The sequence below is a fragment of the Ctenocephalides felis genome, unplaced genomic scaffold (assembly GCF_003426905.1).
Source record: "Ctenocephalides felis isolate EL2017-DRISC unplaced genomic scaffold, ASM342690v1 CF-g0.4_SCAFFOLD_00845, whole genome shotgun sequence".
NCBI lineage: Eukaryota > Metazoa > Arthropoda > Insecta > Siphonaptera > Pulicidae > Ctenocephalides > Ctenocephalides felis.
This window is the reverse complement of record NW_020536999.1, coordinates 4,524,088-4,542,186: the sequence shown is the minus strand read 5'-3', so window position 1 is coordinate 4,542,186 and position 18,099 is coordinate 4,524,088. Positions and strand designations below refer to the sequence as shown.

General features: G+C 28.4%; 1 protein-coding gene across 1 annotated transcript in view; it reads right to left on the bottom strand.

Moving 5' to 3' along the window:
- The window catches only part of LOC113370431 (CTL-like protein 2), a 36,233-nt gene that overhangs the window by 11,564 nt on the left and 6,570 nt on the right, over positions 1-18,099 (bottom strand). The window contains exons 5-7 of the mRNA XM_026611099.1: positions 2,570-2,685; positions 2,329-2,494; positions 540-714 (exon numbers count right to left, since the gene is read on the bottom strand). Coding sequence (XP_026466884.1) covers positions 540-714; positions 2,329-2,494; positions 2,570-2,685 — 457 coding nt within the window. The remainder of the gene's footprint in view (positions 1-539; positions 715-2,328; positions 2,495-2,569; positions 2,686-18,099) is intronic.

The following is an 18,099-nucleotide window of genomic DNA, read 5'->3' as shown; positions in this document are numbered from 1 at the left end:
AATGTTTTATAAATACCAATGAGTATATAATTATACAAATGAGATCTTTCAGAGCACCGTGTTTGAGAAAAATATGCCAAAAAGTGCATTTTCATATTAACATATCAAAAAAGTTGATATTTTGAGTCTCTAGTAACACTTGCGGCCCGTTTACTAACGTTTTTATATATAAATAAAACTACAAACGAAGCTACTTACTACAATTTATACATAATTAAATAATATTCACGTAAAATATCCTATTAAATGTAATTGAATATCATCTGTCAAAATCGTTTGACATTTAACGTATTAGCCACCGTCCATTGTTTTGTTCAAATTACGCTTCTACAAAAAATTTCAAATTAAAAACGTAAAGTTTCTACGCGGATTTGAAATAATTTCTCACCTTTTGGACTTTCTCTGGATTGGCACGAATTTTTCAAGACTAAGACTGGCCAAATCGGTTTAGCCGTTTTCGAGTTTTACTTGGACATTTGAAAAAAGGCTTCATTTTTATATATAAGATTAATAAAAAACAAAAGTATCCTTCAACTTACCTTCCGCTTAACTTGATAAGGGCTATCGATATCTTGATATTCCTTCGCCCACAACATATTATAATAAACAAAAATAATAACATAATTCCAAAAAGTACTCCTCCAGCCAAAGCGAAATATTTTAAAACATCATCGCCGTTTGGATTTGCAAAGAAATAGAAACTTACACCAAGTCCTGCAAAATAAAAAGACTTTAGTTATTTGACTAGTTAATTTCCCGAAAGAGAAGTTTATGTTTTCATCAAAAAAACCGATTCGCTAATTTTATGTTTTCTCGACGTTTCAAGCCATGAGACCAACATTTAAGGAAAAAGTATGTGTGTGTGTGTGAACAAGATTTTTTACCATAAATTCAGGTGTTTTCCCAAACGGCTGGACCGATTTCACAAAATTAAAAGCCATTCGATGTATCTCGATGAGGACTAGTTTTGGTCTGAGCTTTGTGCAACGATCGGCCGGGCTGTTTCTTTGTGAATCGCAGAAAATTGAAAAATGTTTCGTCCACGTTTAAGCCCGCAATTCTGAATCGATTTTGAAAATTCAAAAACCGTTCGAAAGATATTGATTGGGAATCGTGCTGATTAGTTTTTGGTAAAGATCGGCCGGGCCGTTTTCTTGTAACGAAGTTTAAAAAAAAAATCGAAGATTTTTATGATTTTTTTTGACGGTAGATACCATAGTCTTTTAGGTCATACTAAAATATTACGGCCCTACAACGAGTCGTTTAATTTTAAAAATTCTTCAAAGTTTGAGAAAATGAGTAGTTTTTGTTAAAATTAAAATTAGACGATTTACTTGGTATAACGATAGAGTACTTGGTTTTGATGAACATACTAAACCATTAAAGCCCTACGCAAATTGGTTCAGTTATAAGAATTGTTGATTTTTGAAAAATTTGCTTTTAGAAAATACTCCAAGTTAACGTGCTCGTTCGTTTTCAATTATGTGTAATAAATCCACTCGGAATACTTTTAATCGCTCATAAATTAATTTATTTTTTATTGATTAGGTCGATTATTTAAACATATCGGGAAGTTCATGTAACTTGTCTCAAGGCAAAATACTAATACCAACTAGTTTATTATTAATTCATCTATCAATTTTTTACGATTTTTTTCTATATGTTGATTTATTTATCTGCCTTTTTACTAAATCATGCATTTATACCTTTAATAACTCATTTATTTCGTTAGTTATCTATTTTACAGCTTTTTTAATCATTAATTTATTCATCTATGTATTTATTTGCATATTATCTAAGTTATTGTAATTTTGGATGAAAAATTGAAAAAATGACCCAGGCTAAGCACAGTCTAAGCGCAACTCTGGTACAAATGTTTACCAGAGTGCGTTTAGACTGTTTATGTACTCGAGCACTTTTCAAATTTTGTGAAAGCTATTGAAAAATGTGAAAATGTCGCCAGCCGAGCACAGTATAAGTAAAAATGTCGCACAGAATTATTTGCAAATGCGTTTAGACTGTGACTATACGGGAGCACTTTTTCAATTTTGTGCAAATTAGGCAACTATTCTTTTAAATTGAATTAGAAATGAAATGACGATTGTCAATTGATTTATGATTTACATTTGATTTGCTCAGATATAACAAGATCATGCAAAAATAATGAAAGTTACAGTATTCGTAATAATATATTTGAAAACGTTTAAAATTTCTCGAATATTTCATTACGGTACGGGAAGTTCCAGCAATTTGCCTTAAGGCACGATGCCATACACCACTAGTTTATTCATTCATTCTTATATCTATTTATTAGCTTTTTCTTATTACCTGCAAGAAGTAAAACAGTAATGAGTGCAATCGAAAACCAGACAAAAAATTCCGCTAACCATCTCATGGCGACGATGTAGATCAAACAGACCACCATAGAGCCCAATAATAATAAAACAATATGCCACCAAATCGCTGATAAATCTTCAACTACTTTGCTGGAAACCTGTAAAAAATTTAAATATTAATTACAGGGTTTATAAAAAATAAAACTAAAAATTTTTATTATATCTTTACTCACGTCACCATCTCTTGTCAGGTTTTTGGCAGACATAAAAGCATTTCTCAGAGCATCTGGTTCTAAGCCATACTTCATTGAAATTTTTTTCATATTTCGAGGAACACAAATATTTGAAGCTGCAAAAATGAATAAAAATTAGTCAACAGTAATTGCTCTTTTCATAAGCTTAAATTAAAACCGATAAAACTAGTCGAGTCAAATTATCGATCGATTCTAAAGAAAGTCGGTTTAAAATTAGCCAGGCACTTGCAATGACTATTAATATTAGGGTTTGTCGGTTTTCAAAAACCGGTTCTAAAAACCGGGTTTTTGACGAAAATTATGGCATTCGAAAACCGGTTTTTTAGTAAAAAAAGTCGGTTTTTGCTGTATAAATGGAAAATGACAACTATAGCCAAATATAAAAGATAGAAGAAAGCGTTTTGATTCTTGAAATCATATCGTTTCAATAGCATTTGATATTTTATCAGTATGCAATGGTTCCCAGAAATGTTTTGTGTATATTAATTTAGATTTTTATACCAGTGTATATATTAATTTAAATCAGTGTGACTTCTTCTTGAAGCAGTAACTTCCACTACTCAAACTTAAAAAAAAAAGAGTTTTAAACCCTAGAAACCACAAATTAAAAAACAAAATACTTAGTATTATATCAGACTTTAAAAATAATTAAGCATAATTTGGTCGCTAGCATGAGAGTATTTTCAATTTCGGGAAATTTTTGTGAGTAAACAATAAAAGACACGTCTAAGTAGAAATTCGATAGACGTTCTCAGTTTTTTGAAATCATATTTTATTAAACAAAAAACAATTAGAATGTTTAAAACTAATTAATTAAAATTGCTCGCAACAGACAATACCCGAGTTTAGCTTAATTGCTTTTAAAACTAAAATTGATATTAACAAGTATGTATCAACATGCATCTAATATTTTTTTACTTTTATTTTTTAATTTAATGATTTTTTTTATTTAGAAATGTATTATTTTTATTTATTCGAAAACTTTCCTTTCGCTATCATAAAAATATTTTTATTCTTATATGTGAAAATGATGCATGAATAACGAATAATTATTTTTAAAGTTATTTAATCAAAATAAACTATTATTTCTTAGTTCTACTAATTAAAATTAAAATAATTTTGTTTACTATCTATAAAGTTAAACAATAAATAAATACAGTCAAATTCTGCTCTAAATTACACTAAATTTGCGGGTAAATTACAGAATATCCAAGCAAAAGTTTATTTTCTATATAAAATTCGAAAACCGGTTTTTTGAAATGTCGGTTTTTGTATAAACCCTAATTAATATGCTCCAGGAACATTTATTTATATGTGGCATGCGTTGCAGTAGATAAACTACACATATAATTTCTGTTAGCTCTCTCTTTCACTTATATAACACATACGACCACAATCACAATAAGTAAGTAATTTTTATATTATTTTTTTTAGGTTTATATGTATATTAGGGTGGTCCTTAATATGGACATTTTTAAATTTCTGCACTCCCAAAAGCTCAAATGCTTTCAAATTAATAAAAACAAATTCTCTGAAAGCTTTTGCTCTTAATAATAACATTTAGATAGCCCGCAATACAATTAAAAACTTCGTATATCATTTTTAGCATATATCATTAAGTAAATTCTAGCGCCATCTGTGAAAGCAGACTTGTAATTTTGATGGAATTTCTTACTGATAATTTGAGTGTCAAAATCACCAATAAAATAAATATTTTGCTGCAAAATTGATTTTGATTCCATGATGAATAAATATTTCGTTAAACAGTACACATGGATTTAATTAGAAATTAAGTGAATTATAAATATTTTTAAGTAAAGTTCACAAATGCTATCACAGATGGCGCAAGAATATATGGTAATAATAAATATACGAAACTTTTAATTGAATTGCGGATTGTCTAAATGTTAATATTAAGAGCAAAAACTTTTAGAGAATTTTCTTTTATTAATTTGAAAGCATTTGAGCCTTTGGGAACGAAAAATTTTTAAAATGTCCATATTAAGGACCACCCTAAATATTTTTAGAAAAAAAATAATAGAAAAATTAACTCATTAATTGTGATTGCGGACGTATGTCCTATATAAAAGAGCAGCTTATACAAATTATATGTGTGGTTTATCCACTGCAACGCATGCCACATATAAATAAATATTCTTGGAGCATATTAATAGTCATTGCAAGTGCCTGGCTAATTTAAAATTGATTTCATTGGGAGCCTTTGGAAGCAAAAAAATTCGAAAATATCCATATTAAGGACCACCATAATGTATATACTAGCTAGCCCGGTATATATTACTTACATGGGATTGGTTTACTCCTGAAATACGACCCCAAGCAATCTCTATTTTCAATTAATTCCCTGGCTGATTTATAATCGAACAAATCTCTCGTCATGTTGACTTCGGGTTTACAAATTATTTTTTCGCGTAAAGTCACAAAATCTGTCTTTTTTATATATTCGTCATTGAATGAGAAGTCTTCGTCTGGACATTTCTCGACACAAACCTAAAAAAAAAAACAAAAAAACTGTAATTAATAGAGCCGATTCTGCCGCATAACAGACCAATGTTATGGCAAGGCCATGTTAGGAAGATTTTTCCATGATAAATATTGACGAAGGTCATGCGGTTGCTGTGCAGTCAGGCGTTTTACACAGAAATTAAGGTCCTTCAAAAAGCAATCAATCACAACAACATTGAAAAAACATTGGTCCTTCGAGCCGGATTTGACGTCCAGCAGTCGAAGAAAATAAAAACATTGTGTTATCTAATATTTTTTGATATTTGTGCGGTTTCTATGTTAGGTTTTCTATATGATTGTCTGAGACATACGCCTGACTGCACACCAACCGCATGGCTTTGTCAATATTCAGTATGGAAATTTCTTCACAACATAGCCTTGCCATAACATTTGTCTGTTATGCGGCAGAAGCGGTTTCTTAATTATTTTTTAACACTTGCCCGTGGGGTAAAGCAAGGGCTGTGCAAAGGGCCATTTTGTGCACATTTCAACAAATCGAAATACAACAAATAAGGTTTATCCTTGACGTCAGGATGCACTCCACATTTTCTCTGAAGAGAATCGGCTGGATTCAAAATTTTGTCGATGGCTCCATTTTGGACGGCTGAAAAAAATAAAATAATAAACATTAGTAAAAAATGAGTTAAATATGTATAATATTTAGAAACAATAATGTAATCAAAGTCATACTTCAAATATGACATGATCGGTTTGTCATTGTAATTAGTACTTAGGACTTGAACCTTCGTTAGAGAAATAAAGTAATTGCTGATTAATAAATTCTATAATATTCGTTCACACAGTAGATTATGTTATATAACGCCTAAACAAATATTGTTTTCGCAACTTTACTCATCATGTGTGTAATTGTGTTTGAAGAACTTCATGTTATTAAAATTAACATACATTCATTGACCGTTTGTATTTTTTTTACTGTATCACTGGCGATATAATCTCATTTCATAGAATGATTTCATCTCCATTTTAATAACTTCCAAGATTCATAGAAACTACGAATAATGTAGAAATAATTTCTAATCAATAAACTTACGTTTAGTACACGGCACAAATGTTTAATTTGTTTTATTATTTTCAAGGAACAGAGTAAAATATTCTTCTGATTCAGGCATTTTTCATTAAATCAAGATTTGTACTACGATGTAACTTTAAAATGTTTATTTATCTATCTATGTCGATTTCCTTGTATATATCGGTACGCATACAACGACAGATCTCTATTCACATACACGACGACTAATCACAATCGACCCGTATAGAAATGATATCATCGAAAGCGAATGACTTTTTAAAATGCTGTAATCATAGTATAGCATATTTTAATATGTCTACTACAGATACAGAAATTAAAATCGATGAGTTTTCTAACAAATATTTGAGATGTTTCAAATTTTATGATAAAAGTGCCCTCTAGAAACTATAGATGTGTATGATAAAATTTTAGATTTTTTTTTTAAAATAGTTGTAGATATTTTATAATGTTGTAATTTTAGTGCGTTATATTCTATTATGTCTACTATCGTAACAAATACTAAAACTGATATGTAATCTAACAAATATTCGAGATATTCAACATTTCATAATAAAAGTACCTTCTAGAAACTATATATGTGTTCCGTACTGAAAGAATAAAGTGTAGAATTTTTTTAAATAATTCTGTATATTTTAGAACGTTGTAACTTTAGTATGTTATACTCTATTATATCTACTATCCCAACAAATACTAAAATCGACGAGTTTTCTAACAAATATTTGAGATATTTAAATTTTATGAAAAAAGTACACTCTAGAATTTATATACATATGTGATTTTAAGTGACACGCTGAAGGAGTAAAGTTTAAAAATGTATTGTAATTTTTGTATTTGTTTTAGAATGTTGTAATTTTAGTATGTTATATTATTAGTTAATATGTTATATTTATCCATTGGCACTCGGTTCTTATCTTATCTTATATGCCGTAACGCACTTCCGTTGCATTTGTACGGATTCACACCCTAGCCGCGCCTAAGGAAGTTTCACTTCAAAATATTGAATAAAAGTAGTAGATATGATTCAAGATTAATTTGACGGGGTCACCAATTAAATCACTTTTAGTCATAGACTTTATGCACTGTCTAGTCAAGCGCAAAATAAGTGCTTAAACATAGAAGGGACTGTGACGTCACATGTCTGAGCGAACGTTGCCGACGACAATCGCGGGCTCTCCCGATTGATTAAATGTCATATGTGGTATGTTTTGTTTTAATGATATAATGGCAATTGTGGTGGATGATAATTTTGTAAGAAATGATAATATTACACTAATGTACATAAAATCGAATGCACCTGTTTATATATTATAAGGTCTATATCTGGTACGTAACATATGACATGTGGCATTTGATCAATAGGGTGAGTCCGCGATCGTCGTCGGCAATGTTCGCTCAGACATGTGATGTCACAGTTGAGCACTGTATACAACGGAAAACATATGAAGACTAGCAGCCCATGTAGTAGTAATGTCTATGCTTTAATTTCAACGTGCGATCGTGTATTGTTTTTTGTAAACTCGATATTTTTTCATATATAAAAATAATATTTTTTTCAACTTACCATATATACCGATACCAATCCAGGCTACGACAAAGGCCAGAAATACAATCAGGCAACAAATGTCTGTGCAGGATCTACTTTTAACAGGTCCATGGAAATCAGGATCGTATTGTATAGGTTTTTCTAAAAAAAATAAAATTAAATCATTAATTAACTAAATCCATAATATAATTATTAAAAAAATATGTTCAAAATTTGGAAAATAAATTTGTATTGGTGTGATTTTCACCAGAGGCAAGTCCAACAATTTAGGAAGTTATAGAGGAGAAAATATAAAAAGAAGAGTAAAGTACATGAAAATTTACAGGACTACAAGATATGTACTTTATTTATTAAATTCTTAACTTTTTTTCTAATATTTTTAATTTTCTATATATTTTTGGCATACTTTAATGGAAAAAATGGTTAAATCTATGTCTATATGTATATATGTGCGGATACAATCTCTCGTCAACGATTTCGGGAGCACGGATCGACCGATTTGAATGGTAAAAAAATACATTCGATTCCTACTGATAGGGAGATGTACTGATTAGTTTTTGGCAAAGGCAGATCCAGCCGTTACTGAGATACGGAGCAAAAAGCGCAAAAAATAGAAATCGAATTTTTAAGAAAACGGAGGATCCGATTAGAATGATTAAAAAAAATATTTTATTTGAAAAAGCAGGAAAAAGTCTAAAAAATGGGTTTAAAAAATTAATTTCAATACAAATATAGTTATTACTAGAGAGTAAATAAAAGAGCCTTAAGGAACATTGCTGGAACTTCCCGTACACAGTTGTTAGAACTTAGGAAAAGAAAAATTCGATTTTTTTGAGAATTTTTTTTTTTTTAATTCTGAAAAATTTGAATATTGATAAAATAGAAAATTACGATCTTTTTTTAAAAAAAATTAGGCATTTTGAACTGATATTATTTGAAATTTTTTGAAAGCTTGGCTTGGCTAATAGATTTTTTTTTTAATTTTTAAATTTCTCAAAACTTTTTGATACTCATTCATGTCGATTGATCCATACTATCGAAAAAATCTAAATTTCGACTTCCAAATAGAATTGTCAAAAAAATTTTCTTCTAAATCTCCGAAACCGCTGGGCCTGCCTTTGTAAAAATATAATCAAATTTTCTTTCGGTCAATACAAGTGCAATATTTTTTGAATCATTCGAATCGGATGCTCCGTGCTCTCAAAAACTCGATTTATATTTTCTACACTCTTTGCTCCGAAACGGCTGAACCTGCCATTGTCAAAAACAAATGAGCACGTTACCTTATCAATAGAAATCGATTTTTTTATATAATTATTATTTTTTAATTTTGATATAATTGAAATCGTGTGATCCTTGCTTCCGTAAACGTGAAACACACACACATACATCTTTTTTTTCTGAGGTATGCCAAAATGTTCAGAAACCTCTGAAACGTAAAGGTATGTAAAAATTTTCATTTTTGATTTCTAGACGATTACGATAACTTGTCCTACGGGAAGTTAAAAATATCAAAAATTGATTGAATTTATGATATAAATAATTACTAAAAATATTACTCACCATCGTAATCTACTTTTCCCATCCTTTTTATTTATATGTAATTTGCACTAACACTCTTTAAATTAAAAAATGAACAACATAAAAAATTAGTAATAATAAATATTAATAAAAATTAGTAATAAAAATTAGTAATAAAATAAATTTGTAAATAAATTAATTAATAATAATTTAATATTTATAACTACAAACAATTTTAAAGCATATCTTTCGATGAATACAAGATTAAATAATCATACTTGTAAAGTCCCTGAATAAAGGTAAAAATTTATCGGAACGTTTTATCAAATTTTATATTTTATATATTATTATTATTATTATTATTATATTACGGAACGTTTTATCAAATTTTATATATATATTATTATTATTATTATTATTATTATTACGTCCGAACCGATAGAAATATAAAACAAAAACGTTTTCGCCATAAACCGCCAATAAGTTTAATAAAAATCTTATCTCGGAGATAAGTTTTATCATACAGTTTCAGTCTGATAATTTCGGTTATTACAACTGCTAATACGCCAATAATTTATCTTTGAATTGTTTGCAAGTAATCCGTGGCCATCAAATGATAAAGGGACAAAAAAAATTACAAGGAAATGTTAATTGATAAACAGATAGATATAAGTGATTAAGATGATATCAAATATTTTTTTAAAATACAAGGAAAATTAAAAAAAAAACGGGCTCATCTAGATCAAGGTTTGCAGATTGTAAGAAAAGGGACTGTACTGACGAGCAAACTTGGTGAAAAACTCTATTAAGATATCGAAGAAAAAGTATGGAGGAGTTCATTTTACAAAACTGTATTTTTTTTACTAAATTTTACTTTTTGATTAACAAAAATCAATTTTCATGCATGACGAATATATTCGTCACTCCACAAAATTGTGCCATGACGAGTATACTCGACAATGCACGAAATTCTGATACTTTCATGACGAATATACTCGTCAATACACAAATTTTGACGAGTATACTCGTCAACATACTATATTCCGACTACTCCAAGACGAGTATACTCGTCTACGACGAAATCTTGACATTCTTGCAATCCAATCTACACTTTTTTGAGACGAGTATACTCGTCAATGCACCAAATTCTGATACCTTTTTGTGACGAGTATGTTTGTCAATGCACCAAATTTTAACACTTCACCATTATGAGTATACATATCAATACACAAAAATTTGACAATTTTCATGATGAGTATACTCGTCAATACGCAATATTCTGCCGATTGTGCATGACGAGTATACTCATCAATAAAAAAAATTTTGACACTTCTCCATGACGTGTATACGTGTCAATGCACTAAATTCTAACTTACCTCCATGATTTATATATTTTTTTCTGAACATATAATATCTTTTATTTCTTTCTGATTTTTTATGATTTATACTTGTCAATACACAAAATTTTGCCAATTTTCCATGACGAGTATACTCGTCAATACACAAAATTTTGACACTTTTTCATGAATCATATTCGCCAATTATTTCTGATTTTTTTAATTCTTTATGATTTATACTCGCCAATACGCAAAATTTTCCAATTGTCCATGACGAGTATACTCATCTTCACCAAAATTTGACACTTTTTTATGACGAATATACTCGTCAGTAAACAAAATTTTGACGAGTATACACGTCAACGCACAAAATTTTGACATTTCTTTGTGACCAGTATACTCGTCTATGCACAAAATCCTGACACTTCTTCAAGACAAGTATACTTGTCAAGGCACTAAATTCTGATACTTTTTAGTGACGACTATACTCGTCAATGCACAAAAGTTCTATCTACTAGAGTACTCGTCAATACACAATATCTTAACACTTTGCCATGATTTATATCCGCCAATTCTTTTTGATTTTTTAATTTTTTTCTAAATACTTACACAAATACACAAAATTAGGCAATTGTCCATGACGAATATACTCGTCAATAAACAAAATCCTTACACTTCTCCACGATTTATATTTGTCAATTCTTCCATTTGTAAATAATTTCTGATTTTTTAAATTTCTTTTAAATTCTTTTGACGAGTATACTCGCCAATACACATAATTTTGACACTTTAGCATGATTTATACTCGCCAATTCTTTCTGAATTCTTTATGATTTGTACTCCTAATAGACAAAATTTCGGCAAAGTTGTGACATTTCTTCATGACGAGTATACCCGTCAATGCACAAAATCCTGACTCTTCTCCGTGATTTATATTAATCAATTCTTTACGATTTGTACTCCTCTAAACACAAAATTTTGCCAATTGTCCATGACGAGTATTCTTGTTAATACACAAAATTCTACAACTTTCTCATGAGGTCTGTGCACCAAATTCTGACACTTCTCAATGACGAGTATACACGCTAATTCACTAAATTGTGCCGCTATCTCATGATGAGAATACTCATCAATACACAAAATTCTAATACTTCTTCGTGACGTCTGTGAACAAAATACTGACACATCTCAATGACAAATATACCCGTCAATGCACAAAATTCTGATACTTCTCTATGACGGGTATGCTCGTCAATGCACAAAGTTTCACTACTTTCTTCATGACGTCTACGCACAAAACTCTGACATTTCTCAATGACGAGTATTCTCGTCAATACACAAAACTCTGACATGTCCCATGACTTATCAATGCGCAAAATTCTGACACTTTTTCATATCGAGTATACAGGTCAAAGCACAAAATTCTGACATTTCTCTATGACGAGTAAACTCGTCAATCATATTTAACCAATGCTTCGAAGATGGAATTTTAAAAATTGTTTTTTTCAAGTTGAGATAGAGTTTACTCATCAGTATCTTTATAATTATTTTACTATAATGTATAATTTATTTTTTATTTATATATTTTTTGTGCTTGGAATAATTTTGTTTGTCAGTAGAGTTCCTTTTCTACTAAAATACAATTGTTTGGCCCTTAAAAAGCCAAACGTATCAAGGCATTTCATTACTAACTTTCTAAACGAAAAGTTTAGGTTCATGATAAAAAATTCGCGATTTGCTGAATTTATATTTCCTCGACGTTTCAAGACATTCTGAATCTTTTGATAAAAATCCGCAATTTTTGTGCATGGCTATTTTCAATTAAAACATATTTTATATCTGTTTTTTCAACTGAAAATGAACATCGTTGCTGCCTGATAGCAGGTTGGCCAGAGTCACGTTACTTAGTTATGAATAAAATAGCCATTCAATAATATTTATAATTAAATAAAATATTTATTAGAATTACATTTATAAAAGCGTATATAAGTATAATACAGCATAAAAAATTTCACTTCTTAAATATTAACATACTTTTGGCAGTTACAGCACATTTAGGAATATAAATATATTTAAATTGCTTAATAACAATAGGTAAGTGATCTATATAAAGGGTATCCCAGAATTCAACGTGAAGAGATTAATTGTAACCATCGTAATGAAAAATTATTCCATGCAGCTTATAAATTATGAACTTTTAAGTACAACCTAAGACTTTTTGGACGAATTGTGACCATTTTTCGTTCATTGTGGTTAATTTTTAATATTTTTGTTCCTTTAAACTTTGGAATCGAAATCCTAAAAAGCACTTCTAGGATCATAGTGAAAAATTTAAACAAAATTTTCAAAGGTTTTTTAGAACTGAGACTATTTGTTAACTGTGAAATTATTAAGTTTCCATAGGGTAGGTTAAAGTATGCTCAGTGTATTAGATCTCACAATATGTATCAAGTTTAAGATCAATTTTGATGAATGAAAATTAATTTTACAACACTATTATATTAGACCAAAATTAAGATAAAGTAATTATCAAAAAAATCGTCTGATATATTGTGTATCCAAGTTTGCTAGATTAATATATATATAATTAAAAAACTATATAAGTGCACCCACAAACCGTATTTATAAGATTTCACAATTTGTATCCAAGTTCAAGTTCGATTTTGTTGAATGAAAATTAATTTTACAACACTATTATGTTAGACCAAATTTAAGATAAAGTAATTATCAAAAACTTTTTCTAATATATCGTGTATCTAAGTTTGCTAGATAACTATGTATAATTAAAAAAGTATATGAGTGCGCTCACAAACCAAATTTATAAGATCTCACAATATGTATCAAGTTTAAGATCGATTTTCATGAATGAAAATTAATTTTACAACACTATTAAATTATACCAAATTCAAGATAAAGTAATTATCAAAAAATCCTTCTAATATATTGTGTATCTAAGTTTGCTAGATAACTATGTATAATTAAAAAAGTATATGAGTGCGCCCACAAACCATATTTATAAGATCTCACAATATGTATCAAGTTTAAGATCGATTTTGATGAAAGAAAATTAATTTTACAACACTATTATATTATACCAAATTCAAGATAAAGTAATTATCAAAAAATCCTTCTAATATATTGTGTATCTAAGTTTGCTAGATAACTATGTATAATTAAAAAAGTATATGAGTGCGCCCACAAACCATATTTATAAGATCTCACAATATGTATCAAGTTTAAGATCGATTTTGATGAAAGAAAATTAATTTTACAACACTATTATATTATACCAAATTCAAGATAAAGTAATTATCAAAAAATCCTTCTAATATATTGTGTATCTAAGTTTGCTAGATAACTATGTATAATTAAAAAAGTATATGAGTGCGCCCACAAACCATATTTATAAGATCTCACAATATGTATCAAGTTTAAAATCGATTTTGATGAATGAAAATTAATTTTACACACCATTATATAAGACTGAAATTAAGATAAATTAATTATCAAAAAATCTTTCTAATATATTGTGTATCCTAGTTTGCTAGATTAATATATATATATATATATATATATATATATATATATATATATAATTAAAAAACTATATAAGTGCGCCCACAAACCATATTTATATGATTCTTACAATATGTATCAAGTTTAAGATCGATTTTGATGAAAGAAAATTAATTTTACAACACTATTATATTATACCAAATTCAAGATAAAGTAATTATCAAAAAATCTTTCTAATATATTGTGTATCTAAGTTTGCTGGATAATTATGTATAATTAAAAAAGTATATGAGTGCGCCCACAAACCATACTTATAAGATCTCACAATATGTATCAAGTTCAAGATCGATTTTGATGAATGAAAATTCATTTTACATCACTATTATATTAGACCAAATTCAAAATTAAGTAATTATCAAAAAATCTTTCTAATATATTGTGTATCAAAGTTTGCAAGATAATTATCTATAATTAGAAAGTTAGAAAAATCGGCGATATTTTGAAGTTTTTATTTTCTTACTCATATTTTTAGTAAGACACTTTAAAGGACTTTTTTTAAAAATAAAGTCCTTGAAAAGTCGACAGATTTTTAAAACTTAAAATTCGCAATTTATTAAATAGTTGTAGTTTTTTAAAATTCCGTAAAAATGATAAAAATTAAACAGAATAATCAAAAAATAGTTACAGTTTTACCAAAGCTACAGATTGCATTGCATTTTTTGAAATTTTTATTTCCTTACTCATATTTTTACTAAGACACTTTAGAGGATTTTTTTAAAAACAAAGTCCTTGCAAAGTCGACAGATTTTTAAAACTTGAAATTCGCAGTTTATTAAGTATTCGTAGTTTTATAAAATTCCGTAAAAATGATAAAAATTAAACAGAATAATCAAAAAATAGTCACAGTTTGACTAAAGCTCCAGGTTGCATTTAAAAGCTCATAACTTTCAAAACGATCTAATATTTTTTCTATTTTTTTATCTTTCTTGGCGTTGAGTTCTGGGACACCCCGTATATATTAGGTTGTCAAATATCTCCCTTCCGCTTTTTTGCTCTTGGTTTATAATACAAAAAGGCGGAAGGGAGATATTTGACAACCTAATATATTATAATTGAGCTTTATAAAAATTCTTATCTCATTCGAAGCTACAATATAATTTGAGCATCATTTCACATTTAAGACACTTAGTATTTGAATAGTAAAAATAAATACATATTTATATTTAAACTTACCGTATATATAATATATAAATTCAATTCTTATGGTAACTATAATGCAAAATTTGTATGAATCAATAACATAATTTTCGATTTGTTTTTTGAGCAATCTTCCACTCGGGTAATAAATTAAAATAAATTCAAATTAATCGGTAAAATTTGGAAGTTGGCTGAAAGATGTAAAATCTAGTCCTCGACGACTTTGTTCCTTCGGCCTAAAATCTTCATAAGCTCTTTCGACATGTAATAAGGTCTTTCAGGTGATCCATCATTTCGTTCGCTGTCTTCCACTAAAGAGAAAAATAAATAAAATATAATCAACTTACTTATTTAGGGACCTATTCTGCCGCATAATAGAAAATGAAGCTGGATCAGAAAGACCCTGTTATGTATAGTGTTAGAACGAAATATCGAGTACTGAGTAAATATCGATACTTTGCGGTCGATAGTGAGTACTTTTGCTATCGATTTTTAGCTCGATCTATTTGCCGATATCGATTCTTTTCGTCGATAGTATTCAAAAAGAATCGACAGCGTAATCTATTAACACCACTCATTGCCAAATACAAAGCAATAGTCTCTCTAGGTGGTCATAATTGTTCAAAAAAGTGTTAAAAAATGATCCCGAAGGGTCATTAGTCTCAGAATTTATTGCTCAAAACCCTAAAATGCATATGACCACACTAATAAATAAAAATGTTTATTAATTACTCTTATGTAAAATGAAATGGCTTTTTAAAGTACCTTAAATGTTTTATTAAAACATATTCAACAATCGAAGTATGATTATTTCAAATAATAATACTCACCAATTTCAATATAATAGGTTGTCAAATATCTCCTTTCCGCCTTTTTGTATTATAAACCAAGAGCAAAAAAAGCGGAAGGGAGATATTTGACAACCTAATATTAGTATTTTACGTAACAAAGAATCGAAATATAATTATTTCAAATAATAATATTCATCAATTTCAATATATTAGTATTTGCGTTTATTATATTTCGATTCTTTTTTTACGCAAAATACTAACATATTGAAATGGATGGGTATTATTATTCGAATAATTATATTTCGATTCTTTTTTACGCAAAATACTAATATATTGTGATGGATGATTATTATTATTCAAATAATTATATTTCGATTTTTTTACGCGAAATACTAATATATTGAAATGGATACATATTATTATTTGAAATAATTATATTTCGATTCTTTTTTACGCAAATACTAATATATTAAAATGGAAGAGTATTATTATTTGAAATAATTATATTTCGATTCTTTTTTACGCGAAATACTAATATTAGGTTGTCAAATATCTCCCTTCCGCCTGTTTGTATTATAAACCAATAGCAAAAAAGCGGAAGGGAGATATTTGACAACCTAATATATTGAAATGAATGATTATTATTATTTGAAATAATTATATTTCGATTCTTTTTTACGCAAAATACTAATATATTTTAATGGATGAGTATTATTATTTAAAATAATTATATTTCGATTCTTTTTTACGCGAAATACTAATATTAGGTTGTCAAATATCTCCCTTCCGCCTTTTTGTATTATAAACCAATAGCAAAAAGCGGAAGGGAGATATTTGACAGCCTAATATATTGAAATGAATGATTATTATTATTTGAAATAATTATATTTCGATTTTTTTTACGCAAAATACTAATATATTTTAATGGATGAGTATTATTATTTGAAATAATTATATTTCGATTCTTTTTTACGCAAAATACTAATGTAATTGAAAATTTTTGAATATCAACATGCAAACATATGGGTTTGAGTTTCTCGGACCATTTAAACTTAAATCTCATCGCTCCGAAGGGATGTTTTTCTACAAGTGTCGAAATATTATCTTGACCGTCATTAAAATGAATGTTTATGCTTTCCAAAGAGCTTCATATTGCACTTTTATGTTAACATGTAACGGCTTTTTAAAGTTGCAAATTATAAAATATTATTTTAGTTAAAAAATATTAAACATATTATTTTTGTACTTAAAAATACTTAAAATGTATTGCTTTTTAAATATAGTATCAGACTATTATATTGTTTTAATCAAAAATACTCAACTATTATTACTTGTTTTTTTTTGAAAAATTATAGAATTTGAAAGTAGTATTGAAAAATTACTGTTAAAATTTTACATATTGAAAATGATTCTGATTTAACACATCAGATACAAGCAATAGAATTTATTCTAATATTATGATATGATATTTAATGAGTTTTAGATCTTTTTGCACTTATGTTGTTTTTTATGAAAAGAACTCAAAATTCGATATTGAGTACCTAGATACTTTCGCCACAATATTTTTTTGGCATCGATATTTTGCTTAGATACTTTTCAAAGTCTCATTATCGATCTTTTGCCTCGATACTTCTAACACTAGTTATGTAACATCGTTTCTAGGTTAGTTTTCTATCTGACAACCTGAGAATAGGCCTAAACTGCACAGCAACCGCATGGCTTTTGTCAATATCTTCTATAAGAAAGCCTTCTTCATCTTGCCATAAATTTTCTATTATGCGGCAGAATCTGTCCCTTAGTCTTAAATATTATTTATACTTACAAAAGCACAAAAGTAAGTATCGACAGCCATATCATAAAACACCGAAGAAGACGCATGTTATAAAGAATGTCCCGATGACAACCAAATCACAGGGGCGTATCCATAATGCAAGGAGTCGTCATTTAATTGGGCCCAGTCGTTACCGAAGTATAAATATGATAGGGCCCCATTCCGGCGCTTATTAACACTTTTGACATGAAGAACACAA